The 15,347-nt window shown below is 42.4% G+C and overlaps 1 protein-coding gene across 3 annotated transcripts in view; it reads right to left on the bottom strand.

The window, feature by feature from the left end:
* The window catches only part of Csnk1a1 (casein kinase 1 alpha 1), a 36,329-nt gene extending 30,986 nt beyond the window's left edge, over nucleotides 1-5,343 (bottom strand). For 2 of the 3 annotated variants that reach the window (XM_050158042.1, XM_050158040.1), the window contains exons 1-2: nucleotides 4,725-5,343; nucleotides 3,997-4,103 (exon numbers count right to left, since the gene is read on the bottom strand). In XM_050158042.1, the coding sequence (XP_050013999.1) occupies nucleotides 3,997-4,103; nucleotides 4,725-4,847 (230 nt within the window). In that variant the 5' untranslated portion in view covers nucleotides 4,848-5,343. The remainder of the gene's footprint in view (nucleotides 1-3,996; nucleotides 4,104-4,724) is intronic. The other variant, XM_050158043.1, reaches the window with a different exon arrangement.
* Nucleotides 5,344-15,347: the final 10,004 nt, after the last annotated feature.

The following is a 15,347-nucleotide window of genomic DNA, read 5'->3' on the forward strand; positions in this document are numbered from 1 at the left end:
GTTTCATCAATGACCCTACACCTCGAAGCCAATTTTTGTTTTTTTGCTAAACACTATGTGGATGGAGGAGACAGAATTGTGGATAGTGAATGAAGCTAAGTATGGTTTTCTTAGTATCAACTAGAAAGGTGTGGTTTGAGCAGGCCGGTATGACCTTGACATCAAGGATCACGGCCCGTGGGACAACTAGGAGCCAGAGAAGACTCTGCTGAGACCCAAGGTTCCTTATTCATCCCTCAGATTTTGTTCAGCTCAAAAACACCGTCTACTATCCCATAAATGCACAATACAAAGCATTTCTAGAACATTGGTAAATTTAGTTACACTCTGAAGGAAGCTAACGCAACAGTTTTCTTTTACAACACCTCAACTCTATTCACAAAGACTTCAGCTGTGAAAAGGATTGACTAATACTTTGTAAATACTTTCTAAAATGGTGGTGGTGCACGCCTTTAGTCCCAGCACCCTGGAGGCAGAGGCAGGCGGATCTCTGAAAGCTCAAGGCCAGTTTGAGGACAAGCTCCTGAGACTACAGAGAAACCCTGTCTTGAAAAAAATGAAAGGGAGGGGACCAAACATAGGAGGCAAGAACATTTCCCCATACCCAACTACCTTCTTACCATTGTATGTTTTTCTAAATAGTTCATCCAAAAGTTGCCAGAGACAGATGTGTAAGTTTTGTGAGGTACTGTTTCATAAAATACCACATAAATATAAGACTTGGACATAAGTACCAAACTCTGGGGGAGGGGGGAATGCTTTGCAACTATCAGCTGGATACAGGCCTTAAAAGTCCAAACCTGAAAGGTCCAAGAATAACTAAGCAAAAGACTAAGTAGAGAAGAATCCTGTTCACACCAAAAGTTCTGCCCTAAAAAGCAGGTGGCAATGAGTTCTTTTCCCAGGAGAATAAATTTCCCAAACATTTCTTGGGGGGGAGGGGGGGGTAGATCTGTGTGAATGTATGTCATATAGGAGTGCAAATGCCTAGACAACAAAGAGGGCACCAGATTCCCTGAGCTGGAGTTAGAGGCAATTATGGAAAACCCCTGATGGGTAGTGGAAACTGAACTGTCCAGCTCTCTAGCCCTCCCCAACATTTCTATTCAACATTCTTCCAACCCCAACAAAACTAAAACATTAGTCACATTCTTTTTCAACTGTATAGACGGAAAGTTGATGAACCTCAAAGAGGTTAAAAAAAAAAAAAACCTGTAGATCACCCTAGGTTCAAGTACTCAAGCATTCAATCTAATTGTTCCACTAAAGAGCTCTAGTTTATATAAATTGTTTTTCCTTTGCAGAGTTAATTCAATTCAGAGCTGCACGTAGAAAAGGAATGTAAAGGCCATGGTAATTCTAGGTGAGCTTCCAGATGTCCTGGAAGCCAAAAGGATTAAGTTTCTTCTTACACCATACAACCGGATGACATACTTCACTCTTGGTTACATCTCTTTCTAGGCGGCTGTAAGACCCTCAAACTACACAGGAAGAGAGAAGCCACCCACCTGTGGAGGCTCAGTAATTTTGATTCTGTCTTTTAAGATATACCAGAATATCTTAAAGCTAATCTTATAAACAGTATTGTGTGTATATAAACTCTTAAGTATGAAACGGGGATGTGTACGATAGGTAAAAATTTGAGCTTTTAAATTACTATTAACTAATGGACAAAACATTATTCTAGTTACCTAAAACTAGCCAGCCAACTTGCCTGAATATTTTCCAAGTAAATATTTTAAACATTCTATGCATAGTGACACAGAAATACTGACAAATATACAAGAATGGGAAAATGTTAGCACAAAAAAAGTACTTTGGAAATCTTTATCTTTTGGTGCAAAAAGTGTCCTTTCATACTTTTGTTTAAAACCAACAAAACAGCCTGTCATAGTGGCCAGCACGAGAAGGAATGACAGTAGAATCTTGTTCTTGATACCAGCCAGAAATATCCAGTGAGATCCATCTCAAAATAAAAAGGAAAAACTACAACACAGTGTTTCTATGTATCTGTTCTACCATTGCTAACAAGTGTACACTTTCCCCACCCCTCCCTAATTACATTCTGTCTTAGGAACCACTCCCAGAAGCCACTCTATTCTTGGATGCCCTCCCCAACCAGTCTACCAAGCTTGCTTCCTGAAATCATCTCCTTTCCCAGGTAGCCTTATTTAAAAGCCAGGTTAATCTATTTAGCCCCACCCACAGAAAGCTTACAAAGGCCATAACTCTCTCTGCATTCACCATTGTATAATGGGCACCTACTAGTCTGCTCCCCTGTTAATTTATTCATCTGCTTATTTAGTAAACTACTCATTGCCCTTAATGATGGTCTTTAAGTCTACCTGACTAAAGAACACATTAGCATTGGTTTTGCATTGAAAATGCAGTGACGAATTTTTGAAATTTATGAACTTCCCAGCACAGGGTTATCCTAAAAGCATGACCAATATGTGAAATGAGCCAAACACAACCTGACACAAACTGATTCTACTTGTTAAAAAAAAAAAAACAGGAAAAACAATAGTAATGGAGGCAAATCAGTGGAGGGCAAGGGCCTTATTTCCTCCCATCATATTGTATTTTAGGGACCAAAAACCATTCAAAAACTCAAACCTCCTCCAATTTCACTTTAATCTTTGCCATAAATCTGGAATTTTCTTTGAAAGAGCTCACTTACAAATAACCAGTGGAGTATTTCTCACACAGCATCTATATTAAAAATGTCTGTCCTTTAAATGTCTTGTTATTTAGACTGAAGGTAATTCATCACTCAATTCAGGATTTAGGAAAAAGAAGCTGGGTATGACAGTGTACTCCTTTATTCCCCGCATTTGGGAAGAGGCAGGCAGATCTCTGCGTTCAAGGCCCAGGCTGGTCTATTTAACCCACACTAGGAAGAGACAGGGAAAAGGGAGGAATGGAAAAGGAGAGAAAACATTATGTAGCAGTCCACTTAATCCTCAACTATGACTTTTTCTGTAAATGTTATCTTTGACCACTGCTGGAAACAGTGAGGTTTAATTTTAAAAATAACATTAATAAAATTAAATACTCGAAAGAGCAGTTTTTATCATTATTTCTATTTACCAGTCACCCCCCCAAATTTTCCTTAAATGTTACAGACAAAATAACTCAACAGGTTGAAGCTACTCAAACTGCTACTTAAGTGAAGCTTTCTTTCATAAAGCTGACCAGATTTCAACAGTTGGTGCTGTTCTGAACTGCCTTTGCCATAGCCCCATAAAGTTTTAAAGAACCGAAACATTTCAGACATTACCATTCACAAAAGCAAAAACCAACGAACACATTGGCAGGGATATTAAGAATTTTAGGTCAGTATAATTTAACAAGTTATGTCGCATCAACTAGAGATCATACTCTGTTATGACATCTTCTTCCCAGAGTCTCATGGCCTTATGGAACTTAATTCTTGGCTTTTCAAGGGTTTATCCATTTAAGGCTGCTAAAGGGAAATCAAGGAAGCTTAATATGTGAATCCAAGCGAAGAAAAAGGCAGGAATATGGGGGTTGAGTCACGTCGTTCCGCCATTTTCTAAGCGGAGGAGGAAGACATGTTGGAACAAAAACACAACAAAAGAGCAGCCATTTCCCAAACCAGTTCCGATAGCAACCCCAACAGACGAAACTCGGTCACATCCGCACCTTTAAAACCACTTCAGTGGACAAACGTACGAATAACAAAAGTGTCGCCGTAAAGACAGCAAGATCCCTTCCGCGTAGGGTCAAAGATGACCTGCATAGTTAACTGCAAATGAAAGCCACGGGAAGCGGAAAAATGACAGAATCTAAATGCAGTAGCACACAAAATTTCAACTAAGTGGGAGAACTAAAATTTTACTCAACGATTACGGTTAACTGTAGAACCTGGGGAACTCAGCACCACAACCGATTCAGCCGGTTTCATTATCAGCCTCAACCCCTTTCACCATTTCGCAATTCCCTCTGTGATCTACTGCGCTCAAAGGTGCTTACCGTATGTGAGGGATGCCAACCCCACCTTGAAGAATCTTATACAGTTTGCTCTCGTACAGCAACTGGGGATGCCTGGCCTTCTGGGATTCTAGTTTCACTGCCACTTCCTGCAGAGGAAAGGGGATGATGGCATCAACATCCCTACGGATTCAAACTCACTTGGGAAACGAGAAGAGACATTAGCAATGTTTGCTTCTAGTCGCCACTGCAAGGACGTGAGAGGAAGGGGAAGGCTACCTTTACAATTGCAAAACAAGTCAACCAGCTTCAAAGGCTTTTTTTCCTGGGGACAATGGCGAACCTTCCACGTCCTCTCAACCCAAAGTGAATGAAAGGACTCGTCCAGAAAACAGGCAACCTTGAAACGTAAGGCGAGATTTTTTTTAAGAAGGAAACTGTTCTAACTGGAACAAGAATCCCAAACTAAAAAAAAATTACAAAGACTACCATGGCGATTACACGACTTCGCCCTACTTTATCTTAACGTTAAAAAGAGACATTTTGGACAAGTTGGGAAACCTCAGAGTTTATCCAGCCTTTCTATCGCGTTTTTCCTTTTTAGGGAAATAGTGGGGGAGGTTGCTAAGCCAGGAAAGCTGGCTCGCTCTAGACTCCCCAGTGCGTGCGTGCGTGCGTGCAGTGGGATGAGGCTTGGAGTACTTAGGGGGGTTGGGGGGGGTGAACAACAGCCCAGCGTTATCGTCTCCCTCCCCTCACCGGGTGATTACCTCGCCATTGGTGATGTTGATCGCCAGATAAATGTCCCCGAAGGAGCCAGATCCGATCTTCCGCACCAGTTTGTATTTCCCTCCGACGATAAATTCGGCTTTAGAGCCGCTGCTGCTCGCCATCCTGAGACGCGAAGATGGAGGCGGGGGCGAAGCCCCGACACCTCTGGGGGAGAGGATGGAGGCCTCCGGGTCTGTTCCGCCCGGTACAACTGCGGAGAGCGGCGGGCAAGCGAAAAGCGAGGCTTTGTTGGCGTTACAGGGGCGCGGAGTCGGCTGCGAGAAGCCGGATCGCCGCCGCTCGCTGAGGGCCGGTTCGTGAAGAGTGGTCGCGGCGGCTGACGCTCGGCCGGTTGCTTTGGGGCGGCCGCCGCTGTCTCGCGTCCGCGGCGACGTTGCGGGCTGGGAAAGGGGCGCGGTGAGTTAGGGCGGCGGTACCGATGCCACCACTGCCGCCGGCTCCGGCCCGGAGGGACCCCGTCACTCCGCCGATGCCGCCATCTTGTTCCTCCAGCTCCAGCCAACACAAAATGCCCCCAGTCCCTGGGAGCCGCTTCTTCACGGCGCAGAGCACTCTGGGAAAGGGAGCTCGGGCGCTCTTTCGGTAGGGTGGGCTGCGAGACGGAGGGCGGAACCGGATCCGCGAGAGTCGCAGCCCACGCTCCAAGCGTCACCCCGGCACCGCCCAGCTGCGCCTGCGCACTGCGATGCCTGCGGACCGCGCAGGCCCGGTACGGCCTGCAGTCTTTCCCCAGCCCGGGCTCACTTCCACTTCCGGCCGTCTGCGGGTCTACTCTTGCTACCTGTTAGTCACTTCAGGCCCCGAGGCCTGTCTCGGGCTGTGCGTCTGGGTTGAGCGTTAGGGAGTCACCTTTTTTTCTTTTTCTTTTTTTTAAATTTCAAATGTGGCCAATGGAAGCTTCTGATCTCCTTGGGAGTTGAGTGTTGACCATTATTCCGCGTTTGAGGCGGTTTATAACCTTTGATCCTTCTTCAGGTTGTCCCTCTCTGGCGCCGTCCTTTTCCAGCCTAGCTTCTGCTTGGAAAGAGAAAAGCTGCGCTGGGCGAGCTAGGTTCAGGAAGTGGCTCAGGTTTTTAATCTGGCCTAGTTGATTACTAATAATTAGAGTTCGGGGCTCCGTGGAATGTTGCGAACTTCCCTCCCCTACTCAGAAAGAACCTGGAATTGGTCTTTCCCCTGTGAATACACTTGGTCTGAAAGGAACAAATCTAGTAGGTGCTTCATAATATTACTAACATGATGAAGAGAAAAACAATAACAAGCCAGGCGGTAGTGGTGCACACGCCTTTAATCCCAGTACTTGGGAGGCAGAAGCAGGTGAATCTGAGTTTGAGGCCAGCCTGGCCTACAAGCTAGTTCCAGGAAAGCCATGGATACGCAAAGAAACTGTCTCCAACCCCTCCCCTCAAAAAAAAATGCGCACAGTAAAAATTGTTGTACCCATCCCCCAAAGAAACAGTCGCGTTTTAGTACAATATTGATGTAAACGGCACAGATAACTATTACAAAATAAAAGTGGGGCTTGGAGAGAGGCTCAGTGGTTAAGAGCCCTGACTCCTCTTCCAGAGGTCCTGAGTTTAATTCCCAGTAACAACATGATGGTGGTTCACAACCACCTATAATGTGATCCAAAGCCCTCTTCTGTCATGCAGGCATACATGCAAGTAGAGCGCTCACATACATAAAACACATAAATCTGAAAAAGAAAAACAAAATTGACGGCATATAAACTTAACAAGGTATTTTTTTTAAGTAAAAACTGATAAGACAATCAGGACTTGACCTTATTTTCAGTTACAAAATTTGACTGAAAATTGAACGTGAAATTATAAAGTTTACAAAAGCCCTGTTGGGTTCAAGGAAGCACGATGATAGCCCTAGGTTGTAAAAATGTTAAGTCAACCCTAAAATGAACTTATCAAAATGAAAAAAAGATGTATTTTTTTTATTTTGTGTGTGTGTGTGTGTGTTTGCATGTTTATGTGCACCACATACATGGGTGCCAGAGAGAACTGGATCGCCTGAACTGGAGTCGCATGTGCCTGAAAGCCACCTAATATGGGTGACAAAAACTGATTTCCGGGTCCTCTGCAAGAGTAGTAAGTGCTCTAAAACACTGAGCTGTCATTCCAAACCAAAGGAAAACGGAAAAAAAAAAAAAAGCCTTAAATGAAAGCTGGTACAGTAGTGAGAAAAAGGAGTTCTGAAGTATAAGAAAATCAGGGTTGGTCATAGCTTCCATGGAAGTTGAGAAAAAAGGAGTCTTGGTGGCGGTATATAAATGCTCAGTTGGTGTAATAGGGAGAGGGGACAAAGTGGCCCAAGTTAGTGATTTTTTTTTTTAAGGTATTGTGTATGGATAGGTGCAAGTCTAGCAAAGCATTGTGTAAACTTACAGAAGTGCAGCTCTCCACTTCCTAATCTAATTTCACATTGTACTTTATTGAAATTCTTCCTACCGGGCAGTGGTGGTGCACACTGGGGGGGGGGGGGGCAGGCAGATCTTTGAGTTCGAGGCCAGCATGGTCTACAAGAGCTAGTTCCAGGAAACAAACCCTGTCTCGAAAAACCACACACACACACACACACACACAAATTCTTCCTACATTTGTGTCAATAGCGTACATTTTTATAAAATGATGCTGATGGGGGTTGGAGAGGTGGCTCAAGCTCTTGCAGCTGTTTTAGCAGACTCAGGTTTGGCTCCCAGCATCCATATGGTGGCTCACAACCATCCATAACTCCGGTTCCAGAGAATCGGATGTCCTCTGGGCTCTGGGTGCTGCATACACACAGATACCCACAGGGTGCACAGGTATACATGCAGTCAAAACACCCATACACATAAAGTAAATCTTCAGAAATGGTCCAGATGACACCATTTTTTGATTTTGTTTTTTGATTTTGTTTTTTAAAATCTTTATTTGGAAAAGTTTTTTTTTTAAAAAAAAAAGTCAACATATTTTCTCAAAAAGGAATTGTTATAAGCCTATCCCACACCTAAAAAAAACTCACTTCTGGACCTGCTAGTCTAAATAACTTTTAGAAATGCTTCTGAGGCTCTATGATTTTTACACAGACACGTGTAAAATAAAGCTTGTATATGTGATTTAGCATGTGTTATTTGTTTCCAGAATATTGTAGCCAATATTCCAGGACTGACTAGGTACTAAGTATTGTGAAATGAATGAGTGGACACAACCTTTGCAGCTGGGATTTCTATTGTATCTAATAATTTTCATTTATAAGACACAGGAAGGCCGGGCGGTGGTGGCGCACGCCTTTAATCCCAGGCAGAGGCAGCGCATGTCTGTGAGTTCGAGGCCAACCTGGTCTACAAGAGCTAGTGCCAGGACAGGCTCCAAAGCTACAGAGAAACCCTGTCTCGAAAAACTAAAAAATAAAAAATAGAGACACAGGAAGGGCAAATTTGGTGGGGTTTTGGTCTGGTTTGGTTTTACGAGACAAGGTTTCTCTATGTAGCCCCGACTGTCCTGGAACTTTATAGACCCTGCTGGCCTTAAACTCAGAGACCCACCTTATTCTGCCTTCCAAGTGCTGGGATTAAAGGCTTATGCCACTACTGAGAGGCTGGTCGTGTTTGTTTTTAGTGTGGAAACTGGTTTTTTAGGTGTGACTCAATGTATTTTTTTTAACTCCTGTATCATTCTGCGGAAACTTTCACCCTAAGTTACTGAAGACTTGACTTTATTTGGGGGGGCTGTTATTTAAACTCAGCAATCATTTCATACTCTTTAAATGGACAGCAGCTTTGTGATTGATGGAGTTCATATGTGCCAAAATATAATTGCTGGCACTTATCAGATGAATTCACTATCATTACTTTGAAAATGAATAAAAATTTTAGGCTCTGGGGACATTTACAGACCAAGTTTGATAATTACTATTTCAAATACAATTTCCAGAATGCTTTCATACATACTATTTGTGCCCTCCTATGATGAACTGGCTTGCCAAAGGTCCCACAGCTCTTAGTGGCAAAGACAGGACTAGAACTTCAACTTAACGAAGACAGAGAACTTTTGGGAACAGTAGAACACAAGTTTGGACACTTGTGCCCCAGTAATTACATCTGTGTTTATTGACCATTCTAGAGTAAGTGGTTACAAATTTTTAAAGCCAGTGTTAAGAAAAGTTCTCTGGTAATCAGAGTGTGCTTTGGGTAAAATAAAGAACCACAAAAAGCTCAGGTGGGTTCCAAAAGGCACAAGCCGCCTGTCCATCTCTAGGCTTGCAAACCTACACATCAGTAGGAAAACGCAACACTTTTTCATTGAGCACTGTCCCAGGTGTTGACTATTAAACACCCCTGAGCGTGGTCAGTATCAGATGCAGGGGTCAGAGGAGTGTTGAGAATCATGAGGGAACCAGAAATGTGCTTTAGGGTTAGCGTCACAATCCTTTCTGCTTGTTTCCCAGCGTTTGACGCTGATAGCAATTTCATATTTCTTCCTTTTCTCAGTTCTTGTTCTTCCCACTACAATGTTCATGGGGTTCTGTTAAAAGTGAATTGCTATGAGATACTGTCTTCTGTATATGACAGGAAGTCGCTTCCACAAAATCTTAACAAGAGCAGCCCAAGGACAACACCAGTTCACACCCAACATGGATGTGGAAATCTTAAGTCCCAGCCTCTAGATGAAAGGCAATTCATGGCTACTGAAAGAGGGCCAATCAGTATTCTCTGAGGTCATGCTCCCTGATAGGTTATTATCCAGTCCCAAATTGTGGTCAATCCTAAACACGTAAGAGCAACACTAAGTATAGTTCCAGGACAGGCTCCAAAACTACAGAGAAACCCTGTCTTGAAAAAAAAAAATCATAAAGTTGAGAGGGAGTGTGGGTGATGGGGGTGAAGTTGGAGAGGGAGATGGGTAGAAATAATGTAAGTACAGTACACGGTACTCAAAAAAAAGTTTCAGAACTATATTGAATAGTCCTTTACACTTAGACTATTTTTGTAGTTCATGCAGTCCGTACTTGCCAGAGGGCGCTGAGCTTGGCAAGAACGCCTAAAAGTGTTTCTCACTTATATCCACTGGGCAAATGGCACAGATGTCAGACCTCCTATTGCCCTGCTAACCCTTTCAGCTCATATACAACTCACAATTTGATATTTTTAAAGATTGTTTAGCATTTCAAGGATACATGTGTGTACACATGTTCAATTTTCTTTCTTAAAACTATAACCATTTTGTTAATTTTTTTAAGATTTATTATTTATTATGTATACAGTGTTCTGTCTGTATGCTTGTTGGCCAGAAGAGGGCACCAGATCTCATTACAGATGGTTGTGAGCTACCATGTGGTTGCTGGGAATTGAACTCAGGACCTCTGGAAGAGCAGTCAGCGCTCTTAACCTCTGAGCCATCTCTCCAGCCCCCATTTTGTTAATTTTATCTTGAGACCTGTGTAGTGTTCCTCCTAATGATTTGTTGTGTGGTAAGGCCCCATATACCTGGGTTTCTGCAGTGTCGCTTCTAATGTCTATGGAAATACGTACGGTATTGATGGAACATTGAACCAATCCTGGTTGAGCATTCTGCTATTTCCTGACTTTTGTACAAACAACGCTATAATGAATATCACTGTAGCTAAGTATTTGTTATCACGCAACGTCAATTGGTGAGAACATATTTCTAGAAATACTGCTGGCCTAAAAATTCTTGGTAGCATAATCAAACAGGTTCAGCAAACTGATTTTATTGATACCATCTGCACTGATTCAGTTCACTCAAGAGCTATCCTAGCTGCTCGCTTAAATTTATAGTCACACATTTTAAATTCAAATCTTTTCATTTTATCTCCGAAAGGGGATGTTAGGTCTTCTTTTCTGACTAATGCGTTGGTAGAAAAACCTAATGGATTTTAATTTTGTAACCCCTTTCTTTCTTTACCTGGTTTACGAATACGCTAGTGTAGTCCTCTTTAACACAAATGAGAAGACTAAGAAAGTATTTGCTCTCCATTCGAGAAGCAACTGAGTTCTACGGTTTTGGTGCACTTGAACAGGACAGGAAAATGAGTTTGCTGAGAAGGAATGCAGACCAAAGAACCTCAGTAAAGGGCGAGGGCGGTGGCTAGTGTGAGGCACACCTTTTAGCCCAGAGGCAGGCAGATCGCTGAGTTCAAGGACAGCCTGCTCTGTCGAGAGAGTTCCAGTTCCAGGATAGCTAGGGTTATACAGAGAAACCAGCTCTGACTCTTTGTTGTTGTTGTTTTTGGTTTTGGATTTTGAGACAGGGTTTCTTTGTGTGTATCACAGCTCTAGCTGTCCTAAAACTAGCTCTATAGATCAGACTGACCTTGAACTCACAGAGATCTGCCTGCCTCAGCCTCCCCAAGTGCAGGTATTAAAGGCGTGTGCTGCTTCCGCCTAGCTCAACTCTGACCTTTTTTGTTGTTGTTGTTGTTGTTTCGAGACAGGGTTTCTCTGTGGCTTTGGAGCGTGTCCTGGAACTAGCTCTGTAGACCAGGCTGGTCTCGAACTCACAGAGATCCACCTGCCTCTGCCTCCCGAGTGCTGGGATTAAAGGCGTGCGCCACCATCGCCTGGCTCAACTCTGACTCTTAAAAACAAAACCAAACAAACGAACCTCAGTAAAGACTTATAATGATGGCATTTACTTGTGATGGACACATTCAGGAGTTGAGGCAAAGATGCTGCAAGTTTAAGATGTGGGAAACATAATAAGGCTCTATCTAAGTATATATATTTAATTGTAAAAAAATACACTCATGTAATCTCTCACATTTTGCGTGAGTTCATCTTCCTGTAAAAATAAATGTATAGCTAGTTCAGTAAATATATATATATATATATATATGTAGTAGTATGAGGAGCAGAGTTCAAACTCATAGTTCAAAACTTCTGTAAAAGCCAGGCAGGTATGACAGGCATCTGTAATCCCAGTGCTTTGGAGGCAGGGAGACAGGATCTCTGAGACAAGACAGCAAATTAAACTACTCAATTTGGCAATCTTTGGTTGTAAGTGACCCTGCCTGGAGAGATGGCTCAGCGGTTAGAGCACTGTCTGTTCTTCCAAAGGTCCTGAGTTCGAGTCCCGGCAACCACATGATGGCTCACAACCATCTGTACTGAGATCTGGTGCCCTGCTCTGGCGTGCGGGCATACATGCAGGCAGAATATTGTATACATAATAAATAAATAAATCTTAAAAAAAAAGTAGAAGGCCAGGCAGTCGTGGTGCATGGCTTTAATCCCTGCATTTGGGAGGCAGATCTCTACGAGTTTGAGGTCAACCTGATCTACACAGCTAGTTACAGGACAGCTAGGGCTAGAGAAACCCCGTCTCAAAAAAACAAAGACAAAATTCAGGTGGCTAGATCCTCATCCATGATTTTCAACCCTAAACCGTTGGGAAACTGGATCCTCCATCAGGAGCTACAGCAGCAAGTAGAAATTAGAAGGGATAGTGAAATATGCTTCTTTCGGGATATTTAAGAAAGACTGCAATTATAACTTAGTTTTCTGTATAGTTTTCTCTGGATGTAGAAGAGGGACCTCTAAAAATCCATTTTTTTTTGCCTACAAATATTGCTTAATATTAGAGGGAAAGGAGAAAAATGACTTATACTGCTCAACACAATAAAATAATAAAATTCAACAATGAAGGTCCAGTCAAGTCTCTCCCTTCCTTCTCAGGACTATGAAACAATGCCAGAGGCTTTGGCTTGTTTGTCTGAAATGAATGTCCAATGTACAATACACAAAAGCTGGAAATACACGCTGACAACAAGAAGGTGAACCGCACTTCATCCCCACTGACTAAAGCCAGGACTGGAGCCTCGGGGTAGTAAGACAATATGCTGTCATTGGCTAACTTTCTCTACCCTATTCCCATAACTCTGCTTACACCGCCCTGACAATATTTAGATTACCAAATTATATTTTAATATTTATATGGACCATGAATCCCTGAAAATGTACTGCCCGGCACTTTGGGATGTTTGCTAGCTATTTCTTATCGGGAAGACTATTCTATATTCTAGAGTTTCTGCAATTTCTAGGTGCCTTTCTTTTCTCAGTCCCTCTTCTCTTCAGCGGCATTGTTCACCAGCGAGGGCATGAGGCTGTGCTCCCGTGACTCACAGTTAACTCTCGCAATCCACTCTTCTTTGTGAGACCACATTTGGAGATGCTTGAGTTACCATTCCTGAGAAGAGCTGGTCCTAAAGCCACATCCTGTTAACTCCCAACTCTCCCTGCTAGTCAGGAGGCATTGATGTTTATTCACAGGAAATGGAATAATGGCTCCATTTGGTGCCAGCAAAGATCAACAGGGCTACCATAAGACTGTGCAGTGAGCAGAGCCAACATGGTACTCTCTCTGTGTGTGTGTGTGTGTGTGTGTGTGTGTGTGTGTGTGTGGTGATTTGGGTTATAGGACCCTAATCCATCAAGATAAAATATCCAATCATATTGAATTAGTCCTTTACACTTAAGAGTGGTTTGTACTTTACTATCCCCTCACTTCCTGTTGTGCTCTGACCTTGCTCATAATTCCTAAAAGTGATTCTTACCTATGCTGTCTCTGAGGACAAATGAGAGACTTCCTACTTACCTGGTTAGACTGTTTAGCCCATAGGGAACTCACATTTTAGTATTTATTAAAGGTTACTCAGAACTCCAAGTTCTATTATCTTTCTTTTTTATTTTACTATTGGTCCCCCTCACTGCTTCAAGGACCTCATCCCTCTGCATTTGTTGAACTAGGAGACGCGAGAGCACTATGTCTCGGCCATAAGCCTCACAGAAATACATGCTGTTGTGGCTATTATTAGACAATTCAGCAAACCAAAGGTGACATTCTCTAACCCCCTAGTGGGAGGAGATAGGCTGCCAGCTCAAAAAGGAATGTGCAATTATCTTTTGATGTCTGAAGTGAGAAAAGGCACAACTCATTTTTCATGTGGACAATTCCTGTTGCCAAGGTTCTTGTAGGTGCTTAAGTGTGTCACAGGAAAGAAATAAGACTTTTCCAGGCTCTTCTAAAGGCCTCTCAGCCTTTCTTCTACTCAATGTGATAATACTGGGTGTTCACACGGCATATACCTGGACTGATTTTTTTGTTGTTGTTCATGCTAAGGCAAAGTGTAAACCATTACTTGCAATACTTACTGCATTCATTTTTTTGTAATATTTACAGAACTTCATACTAAGTATTTTTTCTTTTTTTTTTGGCAAGGTCTCACTAGGTGTAGTGGCTGACTTGGAATTTACTTTGGAATTTACTATGTAGGTCAGGCTGGCCTCATATTCACAGAGATGCTCTTGCCTTTGCCTCTGGAGTGCTAGGATTAAAGGCATTTGCCACTGCATCCAATCTATCTATAATATTATTTTTTGTACATATTATCTTATGCCATAAATAGTGCATATTATTTTAAACAGCATATTATTTATGGCGCTATTATTACTCCCATACACATCATTCTATGCCCTAAAATTGCATAGGAAAATACTTTCAATGTATCAAATTTTCTCATAGGACTCCTGAGGCTCATCTTCTATTTGAACTCAATTATTTTTTTCACATCAAAGGATATGCTTTTCATTACTCAAGCACCTCCATTTCAGAACATACAAATACAAAGAAAGGAAACTGCAAATTATGCAATAATTGAGAGAAACTACAAAAATAGACATCTAAAGAGATTCTTGAAATAAATACAAAAGGGAATCAAGAACCCACACAACGTCTTGGTTTTCAACATTATACAATACTGCCATCTTGTGGGTATTTAATATAGCCAGCCTTCTAGGACATGCACAATTCGGTTGCCTAGCTTTATCTGAAGTCAAATATTAAATGCACAGATATGGCCATTTACAGTCACAGCGAAGAAAATAACCGCTGAGGATCTATCTATACAGTGTTGAACTCACTTTGGATTAAAAACCGATGTTTATAAAACAGGGAGGATGAAAAATACATGAGCGCACACTGCAGGGCAGTGCCTACTCCAAAGAACCCTCTCTTCCTCTTAACGCATTGCCCATCCCACTGTATCATAATCACTGTGAAGTGCATTCTGTCTCTCAGGACACCATGATCGATGAGAATGGCTATCAAGTCTGTTTGTGTTTTGTGACTTAAATGGATGGACAGAGAGCAGAGGACCAAGTCAAAGTCACTGCTGAGTCAGTTTTCTAGGTTTCCAGACCAGCCGGTACTCTTCCCGCTCTACTGCAACTACTCGTGAGTAACAAAAGCGTATTGGTGACTAAGAGAAGCTGACACATACTTGACCTTCTCGGTGTCCACTCAGAAGGGTAGCCAGTGGGCATGTGTATGTGGCGGCAAGCACTGGGTTTACTGAGTATCACTCTGGGCCAGCCATGATACCAAATGATAAAGCTCTAATCTCCCTGCATTTAGGAGGTTTCCAGTCTAGACTTAGACTCAGACTACCAACTAAATGGAGGCTTTCATTATTTGATGAGGACATCTTATCCCAGGATAGGGCCTGACTAAGACATGTCATTTTGTCTGCGGCTTCAGAATTAATAAATAATAATAAACTCAAAGAATTCCACAAAATACTATGAGGCAGCT

This window comes from Alexandromys fortis, unplaced genomic scaffold, assembly GCF_014885135.2.
Source record: "Alexandromys fortis isolate MF-2015 unplaced genomic scaffold, M_Fortis_MF-2015_v1.1 scaffold_94, whole genome shotgun sequence".
Taxonomy (NCBI): domain Eukaryota; kingdom Metazoa; phylum Chordata; class Mammalia; order Rodentia; family Cricetidae; genus Alexandromys; species Alexandromys fortis.